The sequence below is a fragment of the Scaptodrosophila lebanonensis genome, unplaced genomic scaffold (assembly GCF_003285725.1).
Source record: "Scaptodrosophila lebanonensis strain 11010-0011.00,11010-0021.00 unplaced genomic scaffold, SlebRS2 tig00000080-arrow-pilon, whole genome shotgun sequence".
Lineage (NCBI taxonomy): Eukaryota > Metazoa > Arthropoda > Insecta > Diptera > Drosophilidae > Scaptodrosophila > Scaptodrosophila lebanonensis.
Window position 1 is genome coordinate 4,089,104 of NW_022060561.1, and position 27,807 is coordinate 4,116,910.

At 41.8% G+C, this 27,807-nt stretch overlaps 3 protein-coding genes and 1 non-coding gene across 4 annotated transcripts; 2 read left to right on the top strand and 2 right to left on the bottom strand.

Annotated features, from left to right (window-relative positions):
- Positions 1-8,165: 8,165 nt before the first annotated feature.
- Positions 8,166-8,238, top strand: Trnak-cuu. Its single transcript has one exon. It is a non-coding gene; the product is annotated as a tRNA-Lys (tRNA).
- A 2,081-nt stretch (positions 8,239-10,319) lies between these two features.
- LOC115626076 (kinesin-like protein KIF14) lies at positions 10,320-27,239 on the top strand. The gene is made up of 5 exons (XM_030521329.1): positions 10,320-11,356; positions 11,418-11,847; positions 24,771-25,571; positions 25,638-25,988; positions 26,433-27,239. Exons 1-5 carry the CDS (start codon positions 10,320-10,322, stop codon positions 27,162-27,164), a joined length of 3,351 nt encoding a protein of 1,116 aa, XP_030377189.1. The 3' UTR covers positions 27,165-27,239.
- Positions 14,044-14,441, bottom strand: LOC115625744. Its single transcript, XM_030520898.1, has 2 exons — positions 14,320-14,441; positions 14,044-14,251 (listed from the first exon to the last, which is right to left on the bottom strand). The coding sequence occupies exons 1-2, from the start codon at positions 14,378-14,380 to the stop codon at positions 14,112-14,114; spliced, it is 201 nt and encodes a 66-aa protein (XP_030376758.1). The 5' UTR covers positions 14,381-14,441; the 3' UTR covers positions 14,044-14,111.
- On the bottom strand, positions 18,790-21,624 carry LOC115625743. The gene is made up of 2 exons (XM_030520897.1): positions 21,034-21,624; positions 18,790-19,167 (listed from the first exon to the last, which is right to left on the bottom strand). The coding sequence occupies exons 1-2, from the start codon at positions 21,188-21,190 to the stop codon at positions 18,947-18,949; spliced, it is 378 nt and encodes a 125-aa protein (XP_030376757.1). The 5' UTR covers positions 21,191-21,624; the 3' UTR covers positions 18,790-18,946.
- Positions 27,240-27,807: the final 568 nt, after the last annotated feature.

The following is a 27,807-nucleotide window of genomic DNA, read 5'->3' on the forward strand; positions in this document are numbered from 1 at the left end:
TAAATTGTCTTCGTAGCGTCACTGTCACGTAGCGCCACCCTGAGAGCCAATGAATTAACACCAAAAATCTTACATGTTACGACTACGCTTTTCCTCTTGGGCAACGCCGGCTGGCTCATCGGAATTCTCCTTGGGTGTGTGGTTCCAACCCTATGCCCGCGTGAGTCGTACAATAACCGATAACACGGTTCCTCCATCGATAAACAAAATGCCATCACTACAATAAATTCGACGCGCAATATACAAAACCGAATTCAAAACGTAAACAAACCAAAAAAAACTAACATAAACTAAAAGAACCGTAATGCGACCAAAAACAAATAAACGGATAACTCCCTCAAGCCATCCGTACGAATACGGGTGACTGTAAAAGGAGATTATATACGTGCGGACGGACAGAAATTGTGGCATCGGACAACTGTGTGGGATTTTGCTGTTGTTATCCCAGGCGTACCCACCCTGCCTGTATCCAAAGCCAAAATGTTTCTTGGATACCCTATTTTGGACCGTGCTTGGGCTATTCCATGGCACAGGTGAGTCTCCCGCCCCTACTGATGCTGCTTTAATGCATCATCACCAACGGTGCGACCATTAAAATTAACAATTAATTTTCAGTTTATGTGGCTACAAACATACATATATTTCAGTGTGATTGAGTGTGAGTGAAAACAATGTAAATATGGAACAATAATAATTTATATAAAAACAAAATAAAGAAGGCTTGCCAACGGCCAATGCGGTTCTTTATGTGCGCCAACATGCAAGTATGCTTATGGCAAATAAATATGTATATAGATATATGTGTATGTGTATGAGAAAAATATGCGCGGTACAAAAATTTATAGAAAAATGTCTAACCAAATCCTAACGAGAGCTCTCGACGGTCATGGGCGCAATAGAAATATAAGAATACATATAAAACACTGCGCGCTACTGCAATTGGCAATCTTCATACAATATAAGTGTGTATAAGAGTGTGAACTTTTTTTTTTTGAATTAAATAGAGCGCCAAGCTCTGTTTAGGTGCCACTTTCTGCCTTGTTTTGGTTTTTATTATATCTGTATATATTCTTTCTTTTGTATTATCTTCCTTTTTTTTCTTTTGCAGAAACTTCAATGGGCGGCGTGTGGGACCCTGCAGGCGCAGCCCATACAAACGACACGACGTAAGGCGCGCGGGATCTCTGCCTGATGTCGCTGCTCAACCGCGAACAATAGGCACGGCGCGTGGCCAAGGAACGGACTCACCGGCTTGTCTATCCTCCGCTGCTGATGGCGCAGACGGACGTGTCTGCTGTTGCGTTGTGGTGGCGCCGCTATTGCTGCTGCTACTTCTTGGGTGGGCGCCTTTGCTCCGGCTGCCACTGTCGTTGCTGCTGCTGCCGTTGAAAACGCTGGTGCTGGATCTGCTGCTGTCGTTGAAGACGCTGGTGCTGGATCTGCTGCTGTCACTGTTGCTCCTGCTACGATGCGGCTCGTGCTGCTACTTATGACGGCCGCTGCAGCTGCTGTGTATGGTTCCACCGCTGTCCGAAAACTTGGCGATATGCCGGAAAATCTTCGAACGGCTTCTGGTTCTTCCTTTCCTTTTGCAGGTTTCAGCACGGCCTCCAGTTCACCAAAAGAAAACACTGCCTCGTGGGTCTGCACCGTCGCCCCAAAAAACAGGAATGGCGTGTTGCGGCTTGCCTTTTATAGGCCGGATGTCGTATGCCTGCGGATTTTTACGTCCTTGCGCATCCGTTCATCACGGCCTTGACGTTTCCCCACTTTGAGGTGCCATCGGGACACAACCCTGCGCCTGCGTGGCTGCAGTTGCCACCATGGTGCCTCGCTCGGTACCGCTAGATGGCGCTGCAGTACCTTTATAAATTCTTGGCGCCTTCCGTAGCGCTGCCACCTTTTATTCTTCGTGACCAGCCCGATGCAACACCACCGCAAATATCCAAGTGGGCGGACGCTCGTGCCCCGAAGTGATGTTTGCGCGCATCAAACGGCTGGTGTTGTTGGAGTCCTCTGCTTCGAGTCCGGCGTTGCCTCGGATGACTACTACCGCGGCGCCCAACGTAGGCCACACCCACTCTTGATCTTCAGGTGAGTAGCTCTGGCTGCATCCTCCTCCCTATATTCATCCATTCTGCCTTAGGACAGGCGTCACACTCGGATATCCTTTGCGTGGAATACCCCCAGCAAGTTCCCTTGCAAATCTTCCAGCTCGTATGCGTTGGTGCCGATGGATTTCCTTACGCGAGCTTTTAGAAATTTCCGCGCGAATTTCGCATTGAACGCGCGGCTGAAATCACTCAATGCAAAGTTTCGCCGGTATACCTCCTGACCGGGCGCTAGTCTTAGCCGCCGCGCACGCCGGTTATAGCGAACGCTACTGCGCTCATACGCCGCATGCAATTGTGCCTGGATTTTCTGTTGCAACAGGGATTGCCTGTCTGCTGTACACAACGCTGCGAATTCGTGCTCGTCTAAGGACCTTAATTTCCTCGCCAATCGGTACTGCGAACCGTGCAACATCATATGTCGGCCGAATAGTGCGAAAAAAGGCGTTACTCCAGTCGCAGAATGCACGCTGTTTCTGATGGCCACTTCAATTTCCGGAAGGTGTAGATCCCACTCGCGGTGATCCTGCCCCAGATACGCCCGTATCGCGGACAGTATAGTCCGGTTCACCCTTTCGGACGCGTTGCTTTGCGGCGAATACACCGGTGTCCGCAGATGCTTAACACCGTAGCCCTCCATCATGTCTGTAAACTGCTTGGACGTGAATTGCTTACCATTATCGGAGTGTATGACTTCTGGAACGCCGAACGTATGGAATACTTCGTTCACCAAGAAGTCGACGACGCTCCGAGTGGTGGCCTCTCGCATCGCCTTCAGGAACGTGAATTTGGTGAAGTGATCTACCACTATGAATATGAAGGCGTGCCCCTTCCTTGATCGCGGATACTTGCCCAAGAAGTCTATGTATAACTTCTGGAACGGCCTCTCCGTGACGACTTCTGCACCAATTCCCACCTGCATCCCGTAATTGGTGGCTTTCGTCTCTTTGCAGACCACGCATTTTCGGACCACTTCAGCAACGTCTTTGGCCATTCCCGGCCAATAAAACTGCCGCCGCAACCAGGACAACGTCTTCAACACTCCTCCATGCGTTGACGCTTCGGTATGGGCCTTCGATATAAGCATGCCGGTTAGCGCACGCGGAACCCACAGTTTCCACACACTGCCTTCGAGCTGATCTTCTAGCCGATTGAAGGATGTCTTTTTGTAGATCACCCCGTTTTCAATTTTTAAATCAGGTAATTTATCTTTTTGACTTTGAATTTCGCTAATCAGCTCCCGATACTCCTCTGATTCGAATTCTGCGGTTTCTATACCCAACAGGTCTCCTGGGAAGAAATCCAACTCCTCTAAAGTTTCGGCTTCGGTGCTTCTGGACAGCATATCCGCCACGATGTTGTCGGAGCCCTTCCGGTGCGTGATTTCAAAGTCGAAGCCCTGGAGCAGCAACGACCAACGAGCCAATCGCCCGGACAAATCCTTCATGGACATCAGCCATTTCAAACTGGCGTGATCGGTTATGACCGTGAATGGCATCATTTCGATGTATGGCCGGAATTTTTGTATCGCCAATACCGCCGCCAAGCACTCCTTCTCGGTCACCGAGTAGTTCACCTGGTGCTTGTTCATCTTGGCAGAAAAGAACGCAATGGGCCTCTCGTTTCCCTGCAAATCCACCTGGAATAATACGGCTCCGACGCCAATATGGGATGCGTCACATTGTACAAAAAATGGGCGTGAAAAATCCGCGTGTACCAGCACTGGCGCAGATGTGAGCGCCTTCTTCAACGCCTCAAATGCTGCAATCGCTTCGCCACCGAGTGAGAACCTACCTCCCGATCGCTTTTTCAAAGCCTCAGTGAGCGGAGCCGCTAAGGTGGCAAAATCTTTAATAAATCGCCTGTACCACCCGGCGGTTCCTAAGAAAGCTCGAACCTCCTTTACGGACCTTGGCACCTGTATGCGCTGTATCGCCTGCACCCGTTCTGGATCTGTTCGAAGCACGCCGCCGCCCACGATAAATCCCAGGTATTTCAACGTTTTAAAGCAAAACTTCGACTTTTGTAACCCTATCGTCAGGTTTGCCTTCTTGAGGCATTCAGCTACTCTCTTCAGGTACTCCAAGTGCGTATCAAAATCAGCCGCGAAGACTACCAAATCGTCTAGATATACTTTAACGTTGGACCTCAGTTCATTCGGTATGACCTTGTCCATCAGCCGGCACAACCTTTGAGCGGCGTTACACAACCCGAAAGGCATCATGCGGAATTGGTACAACGGTCGCCCTGGTACCGTAAACGCAGTGCACCTTCTACTGGACTCCTCCAACTCCACCTGCCAAAACGCAAATTTCAGGTCCACACTGGAAATATAATATGTCTGATCGATTCCAGATAGGATTCCCTCCACGCATGGTAGCGGATAGGCATCTTTGACTGTCAGTTTGTTCAACTTGCGGGCATCGAGGCAAAAGCGGTTCTTGCCCGGCCGTCGCACTATGGTGGTGCGGTTACTCCACGGACTATCGCTTACCTCGATGACGCCAAGCGCCAGCATGCTGTCCACCTCATCCCACACAATCTTCTGCATAGCGGGTGATAGAGGGTAGTGCCTGTCTTTCACTGGCTCTGCTCCGCTGACCAATTCAATTCGGTGAGTCTCCAAAGTAGTCTTGCCTAATCCCGCTTCTTCGAAGGTTAAAAATTCTTTTTTTACTTGTTCCAATTGCAGCTTTTGTTGTTCATTCAATTTCCACATATCTGGTTCAGGCCTTACTTCATCCTGGTCCGCATAATGCGCCACTCTATCAGCTAGCAATTCATCGAGGACAAGTCTTTTAACGGCTGGCTTTTCTAGAGGAATTAATAGTGGTGCCAAATTAAACAGCCGCCAAAAGTCGATGCCGAAATACGCGTTCTGTTCGAGTGATGGGCATACGTAAAACTCCACTTCTTTGGCCTCCTCTCGATACACCACTGGTAAACGCACTCGCCCAATTACGGCTCTGTCTTCACCGCCTGCTGTTTTAATTATCGAAATGTAATTTCTGGGCACCATGCCAATCTCTTTCAGCAGTTCCAGACTGCCCTTGCCTAGCACGCTTACCGAGGCCCCGGTATCCAGCAAACCGCGTAGCACATGGCCTCGTACCAGTACTTCGGCAAAAATCCTCGGATCTGCTGCTCCCTCGCGTCGCACTGCCTCGGCTACCAGCTTCTTCGTCTGCCTTCTCACTCGGAATCGTGCTCGGGCCTTTTTAACTTTGGCTGTCACCATCCTCATCCCATCTAACTGATGTTGGGCAAAAATTCTATTACGCGCCTCCAGATATGCCCGCATCTTTTCCTCGTACGGTAAAAATTTCAACTTATTACTATATGGGGTATTTTTCTTATGAAATTCTTCTTTCAGGACCGCTCCGCTGTCATCCTGGTGGGCACCTGTGTCGAGCGCGATTCGCCCACTTGCTCCGCACTCCGACGGCCGTTTCCCGTGCAATCGGGACAGGTTGGACTATAGGTGTCGGGCCTGCCACACCTATAACAGAAGACGCGCCTTTCCGGTGACATGCAGTCGCGGAAACTATGGCCGGCTTGTCTGCAGTTCCAGCAAACTAACGCGTGTTGCGGACGCCTTGCCAAACGCGCCTCTTCAACTACGCCGAAATCCGCCGACTCCTCGCCGTTAGTGTCGTCGATCAACTCCTCCACTGCCGGTGGACGGTTTCCGCCACTAAAACGTGTGCCGCTGCGTGTTGGGAACACGCCTTCTCGCCGCTGGACCATAGCTTCCACCTCTACGCATTCGTCACGTAAGTGGTCTACCGTGTACACGCGCATCGCATACACATAACGAGCTAGTTCTATTTTTAATCCTTTTTTTATATATTTCATCATCTCGTTTTCAGATGGTGCTGTGTGGAGACGCGACGCCAGTTTCCTCATGGCATGGAAGTACTCCTCAACGCTTTCGCTTGCCTTCTGCCGTCTTTCGCGCAATTGACGCATGCGCTCGAATTCATCGGCGGCGCCTTTAAAACGGGACAGCATGCTCCGTTTTAGTTCTGGCCAGCTGTCTGCCCGGTGGTCCCTGACGTACTGCCAGTACCACTCGCGAGCGTGCCCAGTTACTAACAGATGGAAACTGTTTAATACTTCGGACCATGCGCAGCGACACTGCCTCTGAAGGAACTCGACCTGGAAAACGAAGTCTTCAACAGCCATTTTTTCCTTATCGCCGCTGAAAACGATGTCCCACTTTTCGACGCGGCACCATCCGGATCTGCCATTCGCCGCTACATACGGAGGAGGCGGGTCCAGCTGACCACTCCCATCGTTACGCCTGTTGCTTCTTCGACGGGCCGATTGTGCTGCGGGATTTTGCCAATTTCGAGCTGTGTTGCTGCTATTGCCAGCTCCACTGGAGGAATTAGCTGCCATTGGCCTTGCTACTGGACGCGAAGTTCCTCTTGCTGGTGTTAGAGGTTCAGCCTGGTATTGATGCGGCCGTTTTGGCACTGCACCCCGATTCTGGCTGACTGGCGGTTGCCATGCTCCATTTGCAGCTGAATCGCCGCTATTCGCTCGCGGTTGCAAAACTTCTTTCAACGCGCCCATCAAGTCTTGAAACCCCATTCGGATTTCCTCCTGCAACACTTTGTTGATGCCCTCTTTTTGCGATTGGCGGTATGTTTCGTTCGCCTGGGCCACTGCTGCTTCTACCACCGACGCGACTACTGGCTCGGCGTCCCAGTGTACTGCTGGTGCTATGGACGGCCTCGGAGGAGTGTGCATGAGGCCACCGGTGGAAAAACCTACGGCTCCTTCTAGGTGTTCCTCCAGATCATCATTTCTGGCAGTTCTCGACCTTGTGTTATACGCCCGCGCAGAATCCTTCTCCATTTCAATCCAAAAAAAATACGCTCTGTTTTTTTATAATATTTATTTATATTTTGGATTATGAATTTGTTCAGCTTTCAAGCAGGCCCCGAAGAAAAAATCGTATTAATTGGATAATTGTATATATGTATGTATTCCAAACAATGAAAATGTTTGCAAACGCCCAAAACAACAAAAACAAATGGGCAAGAAAATATATGTACGCTGAATATGTATGATGGATAAATAAATAAATAAATAGGTACAACAATAAATAGATAAATATGTGAATTGGAATAAATAAATATGAATATAGTAGTAAAAATAAAAAAAACAAATCTTTAAATAAATTCACGTCCAACTTTGCACGGAAACCAAAAAAAAATATATATACGCTCAACCACAAGACAAATGTAACATATGTATATGCACCAAACGTAACCAAACAGACTTAATAAAATGTAAGCAATAAACAAACAAATTTTCTTTTAAACTTCTGTATATAGGGGCTGAGACTCACACTCCGCCGGAACCCAAACACGGCTCCTATAATATCTACGCCTGTACAGCTGCCCTACGCCACAATCCTGCTATATTTGTTCGCTGCTACATTTATCGCCTTGACGGCGATGAACGACAGCCAACAAATTAAATGGTTGCTTCTTGACACCCAATTCTGTTTTGTGCACCATCTGCTCTGGCTCACCGTGCGTAGCGGTGCATCGCAGGCGACTTTCCTAGTCATCCTGGGCCACCGGTACTCTACGTCCACCAGGCAAACACGATGACACCACGGCGACCGTGCACAAACGAATTGACGCAAGAATTACAACAAAGAACACTGAAACGAAATAACAAAACAGACGCGCATTGGAATCCCCCCATAGTACCCATTGCCTAGCGTCGTTCCAAATGGCAGTCGCAAACGAAGGGCTCATACTCGCACCTTCGTGACTTACTGTCCATGTCACACACGCTTGCAGTTGGTGCTATAAGGGATTCCGTCCCTACCATACCGATCGTCGGCCCCTAGCCATCGGCTTAATTTATTTTTTTCCTATCTAAATTCTCAGCCTGCGTACGGCGGCTGCCTAGACTCCTCCCCAAAAGTGGTACAGGGCCCTAAACAACTCCACCTACTCCTTGGCATTAAAAATTCAAACATCCAAAATTGGGCGCCATATTGTTACGACTACGCTTTTCCTCTTGGGCAAAGCCCGGCTAGCTCAGTCGGTAGAGCATGAGACTCTTAATCTCAGGGTCGTGGGTTCGGGCCCCACGTTGGGCGCCATATTGTTACGACTACGCTTTTCCTCTTGGGCAACGCCGGCTGGCTCATCGGAATTCTCCTTGGGTGTGTGGTTCCAACCCTATGCCCGCGTGAGTCGTACAATAACCGATAACACGGTTCCTCCATCGATAAACAAAATGCCATCACTACAATAAATTCGACGCGCAATATACAAAACCGAATTCAAAACGTAAACAAACCAAAAAAAACTAACATAAACTAAAAGAACCGTAATGCGACCAAAAACAAATAAACGGATAACTCCCTCAAGCCATCCGTACGAATACGGGTGACTGTAAAAGGAGATTATATACGTGCGGACGGACAGAAATTGTGGCATCGGACAACTGTGTGGGATTTTGCTGTTGTTATCCCAGGCGTACCCACCCTGCCTGTATCCAAAGCCAAAATGTTTCTTGGATACCCTATTTTGGACCGTGCTTGGGCTATTCCATGGCACAGGTGAGTCTCCCGCCCCTACTGATGCTGCTTTAATGCATCATCACCAACGGTGCGACCATTAAAATTAACAATTAATTTTCAGTTTATGTGGCTACAAACATACATATATTTCAGTGTGATTGAGTGTGAGTGAAAACAATGTAAATATGGAACAATAATAATTTATATAAAAACAAAATAAAGAAGGCTTGCCAACGGCCAATGCGGTTCTTTATGTGCGCCAACATGCAAGTATGCTTATGGCAAATAAATATGTATATAGATATATGTGTATGTGTATGAGAAAAATATGCGCGGTACAAAAATTTATAGAAAAATGTCTAACCAAATCCTAACGAGAGCTCTCGACGGTCATGGGCGCAATAGAAATATAAGAATACATATAAAACACTGCGCGCTACTGCAATTGGCAATCTTCATACAATATAAGTGTGTATAAGAGTGTGAACTTTTTTTTTTTGAATTAAATAGAGCGCCAAGCTCTGTTTAGGTGCCACTTTCTGCCTTGTTTTGGTTTTTATTATATCTGTATATATTCTTTCTTTTGTATTATCTTCCTTTTTTTTCTTTTGCAGAAACTTCAATGGGCGGCGTGTGGGACCCTGCAGGCGCAGCCCATACAAACGACACGACGTAAGGCGCGCGGGATCTCTGCCTGATGTCGCTGCTCAACCGCGAACAATAGGCACGGCGCGTGGCCAAGGAACGGACTCACCGGCTTGTCTATCCTCCGCTGCTGATGGCGCAGACGGACGTGTCTGCTGTTGCGTTGTGGTGGCGCCGCTATTGCTGCTGCTACTTCTTGGGTGGGCGCCTTTGCTCCGGCTGCCACTGTCGTTGCTGCTGCTGCCGTTGAAAACGCTGGTGCTGGATCTGCTGCTGTCGTTGAAGACGCTGGTGCTGGATCTGCTGCTGTCACTGTTGCTCCTGCTACGATGCGGCTCGTGCTGCTACTTATGACGGCCGCTGCAGCTGCTGTGTATGGTTCCACCGCTGTCCGAAAACTTGGCGATATGCCGGAAAATCTTCGAACGGCTTCTGGTTCTTCCTTTCCTTTTGCAGGTTTCAGCACGGCCTCCAGTTCACCAAAAGAAAACACTGCCTCGTGGGTCTGCACCGTCGCCCCAAAAAACAGGAATGGCGTGTTGCGGCTTGCCTTTTATAGGCCGGATGTCGTATGCCTGCGGATTTTTACGTCCTTGCGCATCCGTTCATCACGGCCTTGACGTTTCCCCACTTTGAGGTGCCATCGGGACACAACCCTGCGCCTGCGTGGCTGCAGTTGCCACCATGGTGCCTCGCTCGGTACCGCTAGATGGCGCTGCAGTACCTTTATAAATTCTTGGCGCCTTCCGTAGCGCTGCCACCTTTTATTCTTCGTGACCAGCCCGATGCAACATACATACACATATATCTCTAGTTTGAATGCGAAGGTACCAGACTGCTTAAAAACAGTTTCGTGTACAACTAAGAGTCGCCGTTGTTATCGATCGACACGTACTGACGCCATAACGTCCCGCACTAGCATGAAAATTTTGACAACAAACGGCGCGGCGATTCGAAAATATTAGACTTTTAACGAATAACTAATAAAATACAATTAGAAACTAAGTAAAATGAGCAACAAGAGCACGCCTGTGCAGCAACGCATTCACCAATTTCAGGCGCGAGCACGTGGCACTAGCACACCGGGCCTAAAATCCGCATCAGTAACAACGTTTGGAAGTGCGGGTGGCTTACGACGGAAAGTGTTGGCTACTCGGACCCCAAAACGAAGCCCGGAGAAGGTGCATAGCATACAAGCGGAACAATTATTAAATACGGCCTTCACCGGCGGAGTTTCCACCCCTCGAAGCGGCCCAGTGCCGAAATCTACAGTTCTTAATGCATGCTACACTCCGTCGTCCCTGTATCGGAACCCCAATGCTGGGAGATCGACGCCAGCTCATCAACAAACGCCCAGCACACATGGAAAGTCGGCCAACAAGGTGAAGGAGAAGGACGCGCTGCTGGAGTCATCGAGCAGCAATGCCGAGGAGAGCAACATGATTGTAGCAGTCCGTGTGCGTCCGCTGAAAGCTCTGGAATGCACGCGCAATATAACCAATGTAGTCCACGTGAATAGCAACAACAACGAGCTAACTGTACAGGCGGGCACCACTGCTGATGCCTCGGCGGGCGTAACACACTTCTTCAGTTACGATCAGGTGTACTATTCCTGCGATCCCGAGCTCGAGAACTACGCCTGTCAGACTAAAGTCTTCGAGGGGACCGCACAGCCGCTGATAGACACTGCCTTTGAAGGCTACAACGCGTGTTTGTTTGCTTATGGACAGACCGGATCGGGCAAATCCTACAGCATGATGGGCATCGAGGCATTAGATGATGCTGCACTCGACGGCAACGCCCCACACGCAGAGGCAGGCATCATACCGCGCTTCTGCCATGAGCTCTTTCGCCGCATCGAAATGGTTAAGCACAAGCTGCAGGTAGAAATCGAAGTCAGCTACTTTGAGATCTACAACGAAAAGATACACGATCTGCTCTGTGTACAACAGGCTGCGGTAGCAAGCCAACCAGACGTAGGAATGCAACGACAGGCTCTGAAGGTGCGGGAGCATCCCATCTGGGGACCCTACGTGGTGGATCTAAGGTTTGTAGTTTTTAAAACCTACGTGTGTGAATTGCATAATTGACTGTTTAATATCCTCCAGCGTACACTCCGTGGATACATACGCTGCTCTGCGCAACTGGCTGGCCGTTGGTAACTCTCAGCGAGCCACCGCATCGACCGCCATGAATGATAAGAGCTCGCGTTCGCATTCCATTTTCAACATAGTCTTGAATTTGACCGATTTGAGGCCCAATAATAATGGGGCTGATGTGAATTTGGACCCGGGCTCGGACACAATCTTATCGACTCGTCGCAGCAAGATCAGTTTGGTAGATTTGGCGGGCAGCGAGCGCATCAGCTACTCGGGATCTAATGGCGAACGCATTCGGGAGGGCGTCAGCATTAACAAGAGCCTCCTTACCTTGGGAAAAGTGATAGCAGCGCTGGCGGACAGCAGAAAAGTAGCTAGCGGCTCCACTCCCTCCACATTTGTGCCATATAGAGAGAGTGTGCTCACTTGGCTATTGAGGGTGAGTTATGCATATATATATTTCCTTATCAGCCTACTTCTGGCATTGTCTTTGTTTACATAAACCCTTATCAGCCATCTGTACTCGGCACTTGAATTCCCTGTCGCAATCGTCATAAATAATTATTTTTTCTACCATCTCGTGTTATTTATTTTATTTTCCTTCGCCTCTATCAGAAATTATGTGGAAATACGTCACAGAGCTATTAATACAAACAAAATTCTTAACCGAACCCAAAAATACACTAATCTTTACTGTGTCTAGCGTCTAGAAAATATCTAACGAAAACATGCGGCGTAGAAAACTTTATGTCTCTCTTTATGTTTTTACGACGAGAGCCCCAATCTCCTTTATCGTACAGACATATGTGGGAATATATTTGCTCAATATTTTTTTGTTTGATTAGCCAAGTTGATGGCCTGATATGTGGGACACGTGTGGACTTATGCATGCCTGCATTTGTCAATATAAATCAAAGATTATATTTGTTGACTCAAGAGCCTATAAGACTTCCTGCACTACATACAAAGTGAGTATGTTCGATTTAACTATTCGGATTCCAGCGACTCTAGGGAAGCTTTTAATTTGTTTTCCCTTTTAAACCTTTCCTCGATTAAATGGCAATCAAAAACAAATCAAAGGACTCTTTATCTTTATTTTCTAATTCAGTTATTGTATTTAAAAAAAGTATTCAGCTAATAGGGTATTTTTAACGATCGTTCATATATCCATTATACAAAATAGTGCACAGCTATTAATGAAGCATTCGAATATTTTGATGCACTATAAATAACACTAATATACATATACTAAATTTATTTGCTTTAGAAAAGAAGTTTTGGTTTTAAGTTTGATTTTATCAAAGAGAATACCCTTTGTGTTCATTATTAGTACGTGTTTCCAAATAGTTTTTGATATTTTTGTTTGCTTGCGTAAAAATTGTATGTACTTACATATACATATACTATATTCTATCTATATTTAATAAATCACGTTTTTTAGTTTTTCAATCGACTTCGTATTACACAAGACGTAATTCCAAGTTGTATTTCACTTACAAATCTTTTCTCCACTTGTCCATCAAAATGTTGATGGAAGCACATAACTTGTATTTCCAACAGATAATTGCACAAATATTTACAAAATGTCAAGTATGAAGTACAAGTATGAGGCACTTTGATTTACAAATTGTCAAAGTTAGTAGTAACTGATGAGTTATACGTCGTTTGTTTACTGCTGTGTCTTGTTTAAAGTGTTCGTTGAATCAAAATTGCCACTAAAGTATTCGACTTGTTGTTGGCAAATAAAGTGGAACACTCTAGAAAACTTGATCCATGTACTTTGTCATATTCTGAGAACACTTCAAGACCAATCCAATCAAACTTAAAATAAACATCAGTTTATAATAAAGTTATGTGTCACAAGGTTTTGTTAATCTCTCGTAAGAGGCGCCAGGTATTGATTAGAACGCCTTGATTGGGATAGACTGACAACGTAATAAACATATAGCACTATGTGTTGTTGATGGTTATTTATTTGTTCTTGGTACGATATGAAGCTTTGTTTGTAGATAGCCCCAAACCGTTTATTTCGTTGTACTAGTCCAAGGGGCTTGACTAGATAGCGCTGTTTTTTTAAGATTCCACCAACAATTATTTTTGTTATATACCTTTTGTAGATAACTCGGTGCAAATTAAAGTTAGATTTGTTATTCACAGTTTCTTATCAAATTGTAAATTTTAGAAACTCAGCACATTGCCCATTTTTCATAATACATTTAGGAAAAATATAATTTGAAAAGTGTTTTGAATTAGATGTTTCTTAATTCTTAAGGTATATATTCTGTTATAAACGTACAATGTGTTTCATAGTGAAATAAGCAAATATAAATATTTAATCTGACATCTCATCTTAGCAGGAAACCATTTTCAGTTTAATATCATGTCTTTCAGAATGTCTGAAATCATAACAGGTGTGTCTTCACCGATTAAAATTTAATAATAATCATTTTTAATGAACTAATAAAAAATTAAACAACCCCGACTCAATCAAACCCAATCAATCCGGAATTAAATACAAGTATATTGGTGACACTGTGATTGTGAAATTTTGTGGTCACACTTTACAAAACTCCATGTAGGATCGGTAAACAGCTGTTTTAAAAAAATGTATTGGAAGTCTAAACCCACCAATGAATTCAATAGGGTATGTCATCTTCGGTTTATTTAAATTGATTTTAATGACTTGTTTGTTTTGTTTCTGCTCTAAAATAATATTACGCTTGATAAGTTATCAGCGCCCCGTCTTCGAAGTTGCGAAAGCAGCCAGCGATGTTGTTGTTGTTGCCTTTTCTTGATACATTTGCAAGTTGTTGGCTCACATTTACAATTCTTTTTGAACTTGGCTGCAATAATAAATTAATTATTAGATGATTGTATGTAGATTACAAAATCATTGCTTGTTTACACTTACCCTGCTTCGGTGTGGCGACAAGGCCAGGCTTTTTTAGTTTACGTAGCAGACGTTGCAGCATTTTGATTTTTCAATAAATTGACTTTTTCAGTAAAATATTTTTCAATTTTTTTTTTTGTTTAATTCGAAACAAACTTTTTTCTTGTAAACCTTCACATTGCACCCTTCAACTTGAACTGCAATTAAAAACTGAAACTCACTTTCTAAGTCGAGCCAGCGGCACCAATAAAAATAATGTTTTTTGTGGCTTCGTGTGCAAATATTAAAAAAATGCTTAAAGAAACCGCACAGCACTTTTTTCCCAGCTTGTTTTTTTAGGCGGCACCGCAAATTGGTTGTAAATGAAGCATTTTATCGGATCTCGGTTAGTTTCTAGAACAAATGTCAAAAATAGAGCAAAAAAAAAACATAAAAAATATGTGTATTCAAAAATAATATGTGTTATAAACTAATAAGGTTTTAGTATAATTAAATATTGCTACTAAAAAATAGATTTATCACATTTGCGAAACAGCAGTTAAATGTCATCTATTTTAGATCGTTTTGTCGCGGCTATTTAGCTATGTTAATAATTCTATATAATGGGTTGATAGGGATAGGCAGGAAAAGAGTCCAATGAAATAATTGTTGTACAACACCACTGGCAGATTATAAGCCTTTTAAAGCAAGACTGACTTTAAAATAATTTCTGGTGCCTATTTATACATTTTGATATTAAACAAATTAAATCTAATGCTTTATCTTACTTTATTTTTATGCTAAAACTGTATAATTTTTCTTAGAAAGAAAGAAGTGGTGTAACTCAACTCTAAAGCAGAAGGGAAAATTATATAATTTTTGAAAATTTTCTACTAGTATAGCCCTATTCCAGTTTTCGGTTAGGACATTAAACTTTTTAAACTTATTTCATCAATATTTTAGAAACCCAAGGCACAAAAATTGTCCAACTGCAGCACTGTCACGATTTTTTCAGACAAAGCAGATCCAACTTAGGTGTTGATAATTTTTTTTTATAACAGATACTACTTCCTTGATATACGAAAGCGACACATTAGGCTTGCTATTGTAGCTTTTATTTTGAATTCAATTGTTTAGCCGATTCGTTCCAATTCAAGTGGCACGCGAAGCCTAATGTGGCAGTAAGCGTGCCGATTAGCATTACGTCATCAGGTCGATATGACTAGAACTAGTATTTTAATATGCATCGACTGTCATATAGACACACACACCTATATACTAAATAAGCCTAATCCGCACGTTTTATGCCAAAGCGTAAATAATGCTAATTGGCAGGTGGGAAAAATTGTATGTCATGAGGCGATATCAAAAACTAAAAGAAAAGAAACCCTTGATTCATTTACATTACCTTCTAAAGCAGCTGGAAACGCTTATAAGAGATTATCTTTATAGTTGCCCTACGATAAGAATAATAAATGCAATTAAACGCTCTAGTCCCCACATCCACCATAAACTAGTTAACATTGAATTTTAAATGAATCAATTCCATTGTATAAACAAATTGCAATTTTTTATGGCTTCCTTCCTCCATGTGTTGAGTCGAACAGGCGGGACCAGTTGGTCGCTGGACCCCTAAGTGCTTTAGAAATGTATGGAAAAATATTCGTTGCCGCTGGCTTCAATAACAATTCAATTTAATGTACTTAAATGGCTGTCGCGGAAACGTGTTATTGTGTCAAAAGTTAACTCTAATTCAGTTGAGAATGTGGTTCATTTATTTATTTAATTAAGGAACTAGCTTGTTTTATTTCGTTCTACAACTTATAGAAAATTCTGTAAACTTCATGTCGCGCCTAATTACTCTCTTTAGTGCTGTTTATCGCCCAAAACTGAGCTTAAGTATTCTTTCTAATTCTACTAACCTTCAATTACATGATTTGACACCTAATAATATGAAATAGAGATTGTATTACAATGTTAACGAATATAATTGTATCACAGTAACTATTTTGAGAGAACTCTTGCCTAATTGTCACAATTTCGTCAATCGCCTGATATTGTAACATCTTTTTCCTATTAAGTAAATATTTTTGAAAGAAGCAGTTCTGACTAATATCAATGAATTATTTTTTATGGAAATGAAGATTGAAATAATCTCTAATTTCTTTTTTAATAGGCATTTCAACTAATTGAGGATATCAAGTACATATAGTTTTCTTAAAATAAAGGAAAATACATATGCACATGTTTATATATTGGAAAAAGGGGAAATCAGTAAAAAGTTAGCTCCAAGATTAAAGTTTAACCATTGAGCACTACAAAAAATAGTCTCGATCCAACTTAGCTAATATTTTATAAGGAATGAAAATTGCGTTATCAAAAAGGTTCGCAAATAATAATCTGCCTCCAAGTGCTTTAAAAAGTGTTTAAATGCTTTTGCGATTAAAGTTAACCCGCTTGGTGGAAAAAAATAGTGCTTAACTACTGGCTAAATTAAGTGCACCGTATAAACGCTTTATCTATAAATACAAACAAACACTTTATCAAATGGCCTCAAACAATTTCTGTTTCCAAGTGCTTTAAATCTTTAAACACAGCATATTTGGGCCTAAATTCATATGAAAAATTGGCTTCCATGCTGCGACACTAATTAACAGATCTAATTAGCAGGCTAGTGCCAGACATAAAGGTTTCCGTAAGTCTTGATTAGCGACTCGCACGAAACTTGAATTTGTAGAAAATGGCGCGTGTGAAAAATAAGAAAAGAAACATATAATGGGGCAATAACACCTAAGTAGCCTACCACAATTTGATAAGCCCAATAAGGGGAATACCAGTAGAAATTCATTGATTAAGCTGGATCTGTAAACCAGTTATATGCCTAATCAGCGCATGGCCATGAAAATCAGAGAAGTGTTTTTAATACGACATTATTTTCTTATTCGCCCTACTTTTGCTTTAAAAATGTCAATACCCTAAAGACAGATAGCTTCAATATATAGTCTTCGTTTTGTGATCAAAAAACTGTGTATAGCCCAAAAAACAGCAAGCTCCTTTGAAGGATCAGGTAGAACATCAACACTTTAGCCATTTTTATGCAACCGCAAATATTGTTAATTGCGAAAATCGATCTATAATCTGAAAACCGATAGTTCGAATATATAGCCTTCGTTGGTGTTAGTTTTAACGAAAAATTGTCAATCAACTGGCACATGTTAGAGATATGGAAGCTTATCGTGGAGTTCAGTATACTATCTGGAATTGTAAATATATTACGGCATAATGATTACTTATGGATTATGTAAGTTCTTTATTTGTGCTTGTGTCAAGTATTCTCCGTTCCCATGTTTCCCAATAACATCAAGTATTTGCAATATTTTTGTATAAGTATATACCAATAACGCTTTTATTGATTAGTATGCATATTTTGTTTTTTCTTTTAAATACATTATTTTTCTTCTTTAACATAAATACATAAAGTGTATATAATTATAATAATATAATAAAAATAATTATCTCTGTAACTGCAGGCAATTCAATATTCAATCACTATTAGTTACATTTATATTATTTCAATAAATATACTTTTTTCTGAAGCTGCACAGTTGGCTTTATTTTGTCAACAATGTATTTGATTTTTTCGTGTCCGGTTAACGTAACGTTTTGTATAACAAGTTTTTAACATTCAAATATTGATATTTGTGTTTGTAGAATTTATGTTTTAATTAAGCAATACATACATACATAGGTATAAAGATGAACTTTTAATACAATTTTGTTAATAGTTTTAACTCGAACCGAACTGCGCATTTTTAAACATTATTAGGTTTATTTTATTATAATTATTAGGTGTCTAATATAGACAAGGATACATATAAACAGGGTCCAAAGTAATTAGTATAATCCGAAAACAGAAAACCTTGTTTGTCGCCAATGAAGCACTGTTTGTCTTATAAATTAAATTTCCTGTAAACCCAATCAATATCAAAAACCAAAAGCATACAATATTTGCAAAAACATTTTTAGCTGCTTTTTCTTTTACTCAGTCTCTTACGCAAAATATGGAAAAATATTTATGCTTTTTGGCAATTTTGCTTCCCTCATTATTGTTATTTTTTCCCATTTTTTGTTGTTTTTGTTTTGCTCTACGCTGGGGGCAGTTTAGGGTTAACATGCTGTGTATGTGTGTAAACAAATTACGCTATTGCTTTATACGTGTATAAACTGCGGCGTAGTAAAAAGAATTAAACGGCTTCTAAATTGGTATTACGTTGCTGGTTGGGCGAGTTATAAAATGTCAACTCTTTGCTTTTCTGTTGTGTACTTTAGTTGTTGTTGTTGTAAATGGTAGTGGTGTAACATTTTACACGAAAATGCATAGAACAGAAGTACAGTTGTGTATAACATTGCTTCTCTTTCGGTCTCTCAGTGTGTGCTGGTTTATTTCTCGTTCTCTGCGGTTGTCGTTCTTGTTGCCCCCAATAGGCGCGCATCTCCAAGCATACTTTTCCATTTTTTGTTTGATTTTTCAATAGATTTGTTGCTCTTTGCTTTTCTTCTATGTATATTTATATGGCATTGTAAATTGTTGTGGGCCAGTCTATTGGTTGTTTGTTTTGGTCTGCTTGGACTGCTTGCCGACGTCGCCACTGCCTGCTCTCCCGCACGTTCACACTTTGCAGCTCTGCTGCGTGGGCACAACAGATGCCAGCATCTGATGATGCAGCTGCTCGTGCTCGTGCAGCTCCTCCTCGTCCTCACAAATGCTGTCGTGGTGCTTGCGAGACTCACGTTTGCGCAGGTAATTGATAAGTGGACGCTTCTTGTGCTCCTTACAGAAGGGACACTCCTTACGTAGTTGTCGCTCCGTCTTCAGTTGTTTGCATTTTTCTGCAATGAATCAAGAAAGATAGGAAGTGGAATGTTAGATAGATGTCTCTGCATTTACATATTTATGTATGGATGTACATATGTTTGTGACCTAGGAAATGTTTACGCGCACAAGCAACCAGACCTTGGGTGGTTTTTGACAGACGGCGATAACATTGGCCTACGTGTCTGAGTGCACGTGTACTCTCACACTATGCTGGAGGTTGACTTTTACGCACAGCTGACTGATGACGTGCGTTCTGTCAGATACACAGCGTTTTTGACCCTATCTAAATAATGAATGGTTCGGGGCAGACAAGCGCATAGCTTGTTCATTAGCTGTCGCTTTGAATAGCCGACTTGAGCCGATTTTTGTCGCGACATTTTGCTGTCAGCGGCAATTAAGCATGTTCCGCTTTGATTTGATTATTACTTAAGACTTGTCATTTATCGAGTGTGCTCGTTTTATAAATAGAAGCCCCACTACGATATGCTCATGCGGTTTATTTGTTCTTAAATTAGACCTTTTATAATCTAGTTATTTTCCATAATCTACTGATAAGATGGCCGCGCAAGATTGAAGTGCAAATGACCTTGAGCTTCGACTATAAGGGGTTGCTTATATCTCACATTACACATCAAAATTATACATACATACATATGCAAACATGTATGTATGTCTATTATGGCGCAATCAGTGCAAAATTAATCATGTGCTCGCTAACAGATAAACACAAACAACGTGCCATCACTGTAACCCCACCTCATTTTATTGCGCCTTAACTTTCACGGTGCTACGACGCTCTCCATTTTGTACCTCTTATGGTATGGGCAATGGCTCCCTTCTGCTTCTTTCTATTTCTGTCCAGGTGTGAGTCAGTTTATCTGTTCGTTGGCATATCAATTAGAATCGCTGTCTTTGTTTACTCAGCAACGTCTCAGAGCGAGCTCCATAAAATGTTTAAGCCAAGAGATACTTAAAAATAACGAACTTCTACAATGCCACCTCTTTGTTCGTTGCATGTAAAAAAATAAATAATCTTTTTATCTTTATTTGTATTTTTGTTGCTTTATGTTGTTGGCATGTTGAAAATGCCGGAAATGTATAGCAACATTTTTACGAGTCTGTTATTATTGTCTTTGTGTGGGTTGTTGTTTATTATCATTTGGCAACCCCAATACTTACACAATGTATGTACATAGTACGTACATATGCAAATGTGGAAAATCACGTGTAAATGTTTTCATAACAAAATAATATAAATACAAATTTATCAGCGATACTCTAACAACAGCTATTGAAGCACCCTGTTCGCCTGTCGGTATACGAGTATATAAGTTAGTGCAAAAGTATTTTAGGAGTTTTAACTTTTTTCTTTTCATATTTGCACAGCACGCAGACATATGTCGCATTTTAAGGCGTGCACATATAAACTCGCTATGTATGCACATGTATGTATGTACATTGTTGCTCTGACTATTTTTAAAACCTTGCAAAAACAACAAACAATGCGGTCAGTACATTAGCACATATACATATGTACGCATGTATGTGAATGCATGAATAAAGAGGGGCCTGGTCTGTGGCAAAAAAGTTCAAAACACAAATACGTGCGTAGAATAAAGGCGAATGACGGTTGTGAGGTTGCTTACGTCAAACATTTTATGTTAATGATATTTAACGCGCGAATTGTATGATTAACGCCATTTTTCATTAAAACTACCAAAATGTTTGTACGAACAATTTTTGTATAAATAAAGTAATTTTTTAGCAATGCGCTAATTCCAAAGCTCATACATACACAAATATTTTCTCCCAAAGTTGACAAAAGCTGACTGATTTGAAACATGCTCGCAAGTTGTATTTGTTTTCGGGGTAATATTTACCTTGGACACGACTGTATGAGTCCTTCGCAGCATATGGACTGGTATTGTGCTCCAGTGTGCCATAGGGAAATTGTTCGTAGTCTCGGTAGTAAGTGCTGCGGACTGAACCACCATAAGACAGTGCCGAGTCGCCAACAAATACGCCCCAAACGTCCATGTTGGATGTTCTGTTGTTTTTGGTTTTGTATTGTTGTTTTGACCTTTTCGTACCAGCTCTCCTGCTCTGTGAAGCGATCACAAATGGAGGTCGCGTTTTAGTAGCAGTTACGTATGTGTTCTATTATTTGTATATATCGCCGCTGTCCGTTTTTTGCGCGGGTACGTTGTGCGAGGTCGTTTCACTTTGTTTTGCTTAATACTTTGATTCTTTTTTGCTTCATGTGGCAGGTTGCGCGTTGCAAAAAAATCGTTCAATGAACTCGGCCTCTGGCAAATCACGTAAAAGTTTACGTTTAAATTTTTTGTCTTTTAGATGTTATTCCTTTACTTTGAATAACGAAAATATTGATGCAAACCAGTTTATATTAATTTTGCATTGACTTGAAATGCATTTAGAAAATACAAAATACACTTGGATAAATCTCCCTCAACTTTGCTTTTGTCTTGCGCACGAGAACGTCTCAGTTGGAAGTCTCGTATGAAACTGAAAGCCAAACGGTCGTATTACTGCATTTTTGTAGACAGCCGATGCCGCTTCGTGTCTTTTCACCACCACACTCGTGCTTTGTGTGCCATATCATGAGTGGTGCGTGTATATTTTTGTTTGAATGTGTTGTATATGTGATTGTTGTTTTTTCCATCTCGTGCTCTATACAACAAATTTGCACACACATTTATCTACATGGCCATAGCACAGTGGAACAGGCTCACCCAACTGGCTCTGAATGTTTTTGGTGGCATTTTGCCAGTGTTTTCATATGATTCAGAGACCCTTCAAGCTAAATTTTTAATTAATGTTAACCAATGTTTGGAGAAAAAACTGTTTCGGTGTATGGAAAATATAAAACGTTGGAAGTTTTTCTTATTAGCGCACAGTTGCTAAAGCCCCGATGACTGATGCAAATATATTGTATTCAGATGCTTAACAGTCGCTATCTTATAACTTACTCTTAGAGTTTTTGGATACATGTCACAGACACGTCATATGTATAACTCGAGGCAATTATTGTATATTTGCTAATGGTTGGTCTAGACTGTATGCCGGCCGAGCGTGGCGATTGCTGAAGCTAAATCAGAAGTACAGAAATGGTTGAACCTTATTAAACATTCGTAACCTTATAACTGTGGGATTTTGATAAATGTCAAATGTCGGATATATAACTCGAGGCCATTATTGTCGTATACTTGTTAATAAATGGTCTAGACTGTACATATGGAAAACTTAAGGCTGATGAAATTTTAGAGTAATTCGCGTGGCCATGTGATCATTTTTTTCCATTTCATTGCAAAGTTTTGTTAACCTGACAGCAGTCACATCCGCCAATAGAGGACAGAAAGTTTTCAAAATCAAAAACTGAGTGTAAGGCAAGTGCGTATTTTGCAGTTAAAGCTTGATTTTGAGATTAATTTAAGGGAATTTCACCAAATCATTTATTGATATCGATCAGACGTGCTATAATTATTTACTTTGAGGTTAAATAACTGGCTTATTTACGTAAACACGGTGCTAATAATAATAATATAATAATAAATCATTAATACGTATAACAAAAAACGTCACTTCATCATTTAATTAAGTTGTTTGTATTTGTTCTGTACCAATCGAACTAATTAGCAACTCTTTGTGGTTAATTTCGTTCCCAGAAACTCTTTAATTTTTTTTCGGTCGTGACAAATTTTTTTGAAGTGGGAGTGCATACATTCTACTGAAACTCATTTTCGTCACTAATTATAGCTAGTAATGGTGTCAGCAACCCGTAAATTTCTAAAAATACGCAACAAAGGGTCTTTGTGGTCGCAATTGTCTTCATATCGCCCCAACCTCAAATATTACATCCATCAAAATTATGATGACGTGGTCGGTGTTAAATCGTCACATGTTTTTTGCGTTTTTTTAATGTACCTTAATGCCGATCAGAAAAATATATACATATGTACATTTAAAGTGAAGTAGGATATATGAGGATGTAGACTTTTTTTCCTTGATATAAATTTTGCTGAAACCAGTGTGCTTGCTCACACGCCCACTTATTAGCTCACTTAGCCTCTCTTAGCCCCACTCACACTATCACCCTGCATCACGCACCCACGCTGTCGTCGCTGCCGCTGCGCAGTTCATAAATCGGTCGTTTCTTTTGTGCTATCCCCCATTTTTCTCATGCCCATACCCATACTCAACAGCGCGTTAATCAAACAAGTGTTTTCATACACTCGCCAATTTTCATATTCTGTGTGTATATGCGCGCATATATGTATGTGTACATACATTCATACATATGTATGTATATATTTGATTAGTTGGCACAACAACTAGCTATCTCTCTTTGTTACATTGTGTGATAAGGGGCTATCCCGCTAGTTTGAAGTTTGTTGGGCGCAAAGGGAGCTTCCCGATTGCGGTTATCTTTGGAGGTCATAATCTATTGTCAAGTCAACTTAAGAACACTTGTTCATATGTACATACATAAATAATACAATACATACATTTATATGTAAATATGTATGTACATTACTGCTTGTTTCAAGATTGACACAGATGGTCTGAGTATTTTCACATAAATATGTATTTAGGAATGTAGTATTCACCGACTTGTACTTAATTTCTGATTATTCGAAGTTAATTATTTTAATTGCCGTTGCTATCATACCAAACGCACTTTGCGCTGATTCTTGATAAGAAACTCGGGTAAATACAAAGAGATTTATGGGCTATGCATTATGGTTACAGTCCCAGACAAATGTTTGGCTCCTCACTCAATGGAATTTTTGTGCATACACTCACATCCATCTATCTAAATATGTATGTATGTAGTATGTATGTAAATACATACAGATATATTTAAGATTGCTTGAACTCACAACTTATCCAAAGAAGTGCTTTTCAAGATAAATTAGTTCTTTCAATTATATAGTGTATACATACATATGTACATATGTATGTATATTAATCCTTTTTCTGAACTTTAATAATTAGGCTGTCTTTTTGAATATGTATGTACATATATTTGAAAAATGGCAATAGAACAAATAATAAAGCAAAACAGTTGCCAACAAATTTCTTAAATACGACGACCTGTGAAATACGTAATAATGGAAGGGCAAACAGCATGGAAAAAAATGAAGGAGATTATCCATTTTCTGCCTTTTTACTTGATATATAGAAAATAACTAGTTTTGTACCTTCATGCATACATATGTATGACAATTTTGTGGTTAACTTTACAAACAAATTTTGGGGAGGTACTAATTAGTGATAATGAATTTTGACGCGTCATAGAAATTAGTAATCAAAATCTATATCGTAACAAAAAATCACTTTGAATGCTATATAGAGAAATGAGACAATATTCGAAATTTATATTTTCATGCAAACATTTAACCTCAAAAATAAAAAATAAAACAAAATAAAATTAAATCAAATCAATTAGGACGGTAATTGAGGATGTCTGCTTTTTAATAGTAATTTACGAATGTTCGGTTATTTCCACATCCTGTTAATTTTTGGATTTGTAAGCTAAGAGTATTTCACAAGACTAACCCGTACTCCTACAACAACATTTCAATATTTTCGATTACAGGAAAACCTCGGCGGTAATTCAAAAACAGTTATGTTGGCCACAATATCGCCAGCCAGTTTGCATGTGGAGGAAACTTTGGCGACTTTACGCTATGCCTGCAAGGCACGTTCCATTGTAAATCGCGTTAAGGTCAACGAATCGCCGCATGATAAGATCATTCGTGACTTACGAGCCGAGGTGGACCGCCTGAAGTCGCTTAGGAACGAATATGAGCGCCAGCGACGCCTTTCGGGCAACAACAGCAACCCGGTGCCGCGTAAGATCATTATCGAAACGTCTGTAGATGACAGCGAGGTGGAGGCATTGCGTCAGCAGTTGGCCGAGCGAGAGCGCGAGCTGAATAGGGCGCAGAAATCATGGATGGAGAAGCTGCAGGAGGCTGAGGATCAACGGAAGTCGGAGCTACGCTTATTGAAACGCAAAGGATTGGCTCTGGAATTGGCGGCCGAGCAGAAACAGGCTTGTCTCGTCAATTTGACGGCAGATCCCATATTGAGCGGCACACTCTTCTATTTACTACCGCCGGGTGAGGTGAGAGTGGGACGTGGACGCCTTTCGGGCGGCAGTCTACCGGACATCGTTCTGGACGGTCCACTTGTGGCCTTGCAACATTGCCTCATTGAGCACGAACGTGGCGGCAAGCTTTTTGTCACGCCAGGCAGCGAGGACTTTGAGACCTATGTGAATGGAGAGCTACTCCAGCAAAGACAGCAGCTGTTCCATGGTGATCGTTTGGTGATTGGTGGCTCCCACTATTTTCGCATCTCAAATCCTTTTTGCACGTTGCGCTCCCAAGCACAGGTATGTCTACTGTTTTCTAATGGAGGAGTCTAAGCTTTACGCATTAAAGTAACAATTTCATTACAGCTCGTGGATTTCCAATTGGCCCACCAGGAAATCCTGCAGAAGCAGGAGCAGCAGCTCCGCTCTGAGCTAGAGGCGGAAAAACGCGCCGCCCTATCGCGCATTGAACAGGAACGCGCTCAGCACGCTCGCGATTTTGAAGAGCGACTGCAGTGCCTGGAATTGGAACAGTTCAAATATAAATGCAACAGTGAGCTATTGGAAACGGAGCGCCTGGCTCTAGCACAGCAACAACAACGACCAAATGAAGAAGCTGCCTGCTCCACGCCAGCCCAAAAGTCCACGCTGTTGGAGGACATTCAGCGCATTATGCTGAATCCCAGCGAGGAGAGTCTGCACAAGACACAGCTGATGGTAAGTATTTATTATTATAATTAAAGGGGGAATTTCACGAAAAGGCAATTCTCGCTAGCTTTTTGCGAAGATATTTACTCGTACTTCAGAATAGGGCTTGACAATCGCATAAGTTATGTGCTGTGCTTTCATCATTCGAAGGTCCAGATACAGCGTCTTCCTTTTTGCTAAGGAGTCGATAAGCTCTTTATCGTGACGTAGTTCTGCTCTACGATTCCAAAAGCTGTGCTTTAGGCAACCAACAGTTGAAAGTTCATCTAGGGAAGATACATGCTATTATTTGCTAAGGAGCCGATAAGCTCTTTAGCTTGACGTAGGTCTGCTCTACGATTCCAAAAGCTATCCGATGATTTGACCGATGATCGGCCCATTCCGCAGTAGAGTTCTGAGCCATCGAACATGGTTAACGAGATACGTGCCTAACAAATGAATCATTTTGTACAGGTTAAGGAGGCCACACAACGCTGTCGTCAGCTTGGCCTGCTATTGGAGTTCCGTCAGACCCAAACACCCGACGAGTTCGGACTACTGCGCACGGTAATACTCATATTGGACAAGAGGCAAGGGTTGAAAGCCGAGTGGCCCATTGCCCGCTTGAGCGTCTGGCTGGACATGATGCGACAGGAGCAGCCTAGTGTGCAGAACGTGTTCCAGAATGTGGAGCTAGATTGGCAGGCGATCGATGCTGATCTAAACGAAACGCTAAATGAGCCCCACAATTCCAGTCGTATTGCACTAAACTTGAGTGCCATGAAGGACGTGCTACTCAAGCAACCATTGCGCCGACTTTTTAGCAGCACCAACAACACGCCAGCGAAGCGTACCTCCACGCCCTCCAAAACCCCTGCTAGTGCATCACCGAATCTATCCAACAAGCTGGCACAATATGCGAAACGTTCGCTTACTTACGACGCAGAGGATGTCGACAGCTCCAGTTTTACGATTCTGGCCCACCAGGAGCTGTTGGTGATGCAGCGGGCGGCGCAACGATTGCGTCACCATTGCGAACAGGCTGTACTCGAACGTGAGAATCAGCAGGATGCGGGTGTGTTGGCGGAGAGCTTGCAGGACGCGCTCGACCGCTTGGACACTGTCTTGCACGGCCTGCGCAACTGCCTGACGCCAACATCGCCAACGAAACAAACACAGAAGGTAGTGCGATTTCTAATTGATTGACGACGCAACGCTGAAGATACTTTTTAGTCTAAATTCTGTACACGCTTGACTTGAAGGCAATTGATTTTGGTTGTTCAGATATACACGCTTATTTAAATATATATAATCTATGTATATTGATTTTAAAATACTTTATTGTTTATGATCTATGTATATTGATTTTATAAAATGTATTGCATCTCTGTACACTTTTTATAATGGGCACATTTCTGGAAATGCATAGTATAGTAAAGTCAAAACCTTAAGGGGTGCTTTTGTGTCCTTTTTCCCAACAATGAAAATTCTTAGTTTTATGGCCGTTATAAATCAAAACGCTTTAAAATTGTCTTTTCTTTTACATTGTAATAAATCCCTGGAAATTCCCAAGTCCCAAAGGACTCAAGAACTTATGAGAAATGTTTTTGCGGATCAGCATATTTTTCAGGTAGATTTTAGAATTATTTCGAGCAGATCAAGCAAATTTAAGCAGTATCGTATGCATAGATGGTATTTTTACAATTTAAAACTTTTAACTTAAATAAATTGTTTATTTCTAAGGAATAATATCGATTATTGTCAAAAAACAGAAGGCTACATAAACACCGATATTGTGTTTTTGATCTGTACGAATGGTATTTGTGTTAGAGTGTCCTGAAAGAAGACT

Coding starts and splice junctions, on each gene's coding strand:
- LOC115625743 (XM_030520897.1), bottom strand. CDS start 21,190: ATGGACGTTTGGGGCGTATTTGTTGGCGACTCGGCACTGTCTTATGGT. Junction 19,168..21,033: donor CTCATACAGTCGTGTCCAAG/GTAAATATTACC, acceptor GATTCATTGCAG/AAAAATGCAAACAACTGAAG.
- LOC115625744 (XM_030520898.1), bottom strand. CDS start 14,380: ATGCTGCAACGTCTGCTACGTAAACTAAAAAAGCCTGGCCTTGTCGCC. Junction 14,252..14,319: donor TGTCGCCACACCGAAGCAGG/GTAAGTGTAAAC, acceptor TTATTATTGCAG/CCAAGTTCAAAAAGAATTGT.
- LOC115626076 (XM_030521329.1), top strand. CDS start 10,320: ATGAGCAACAAGAGCACGCCTGTGCAGCAACGCATTCACCAATTTCAG. Junction 11,357..11,417: donor CCCTACGTGGTGGATCTAAG/GTTTGTAGTTTT, acceptor AATATCCTCCAG/CGTACACTCCGTGGATACAT. Junction 25,989..26,432: donor TGCACAAGACACAGCTGATG/GTAAGTATTTAT, acceptor CATTTTGTACAG/GTTAAGGAGGCCACACAACG.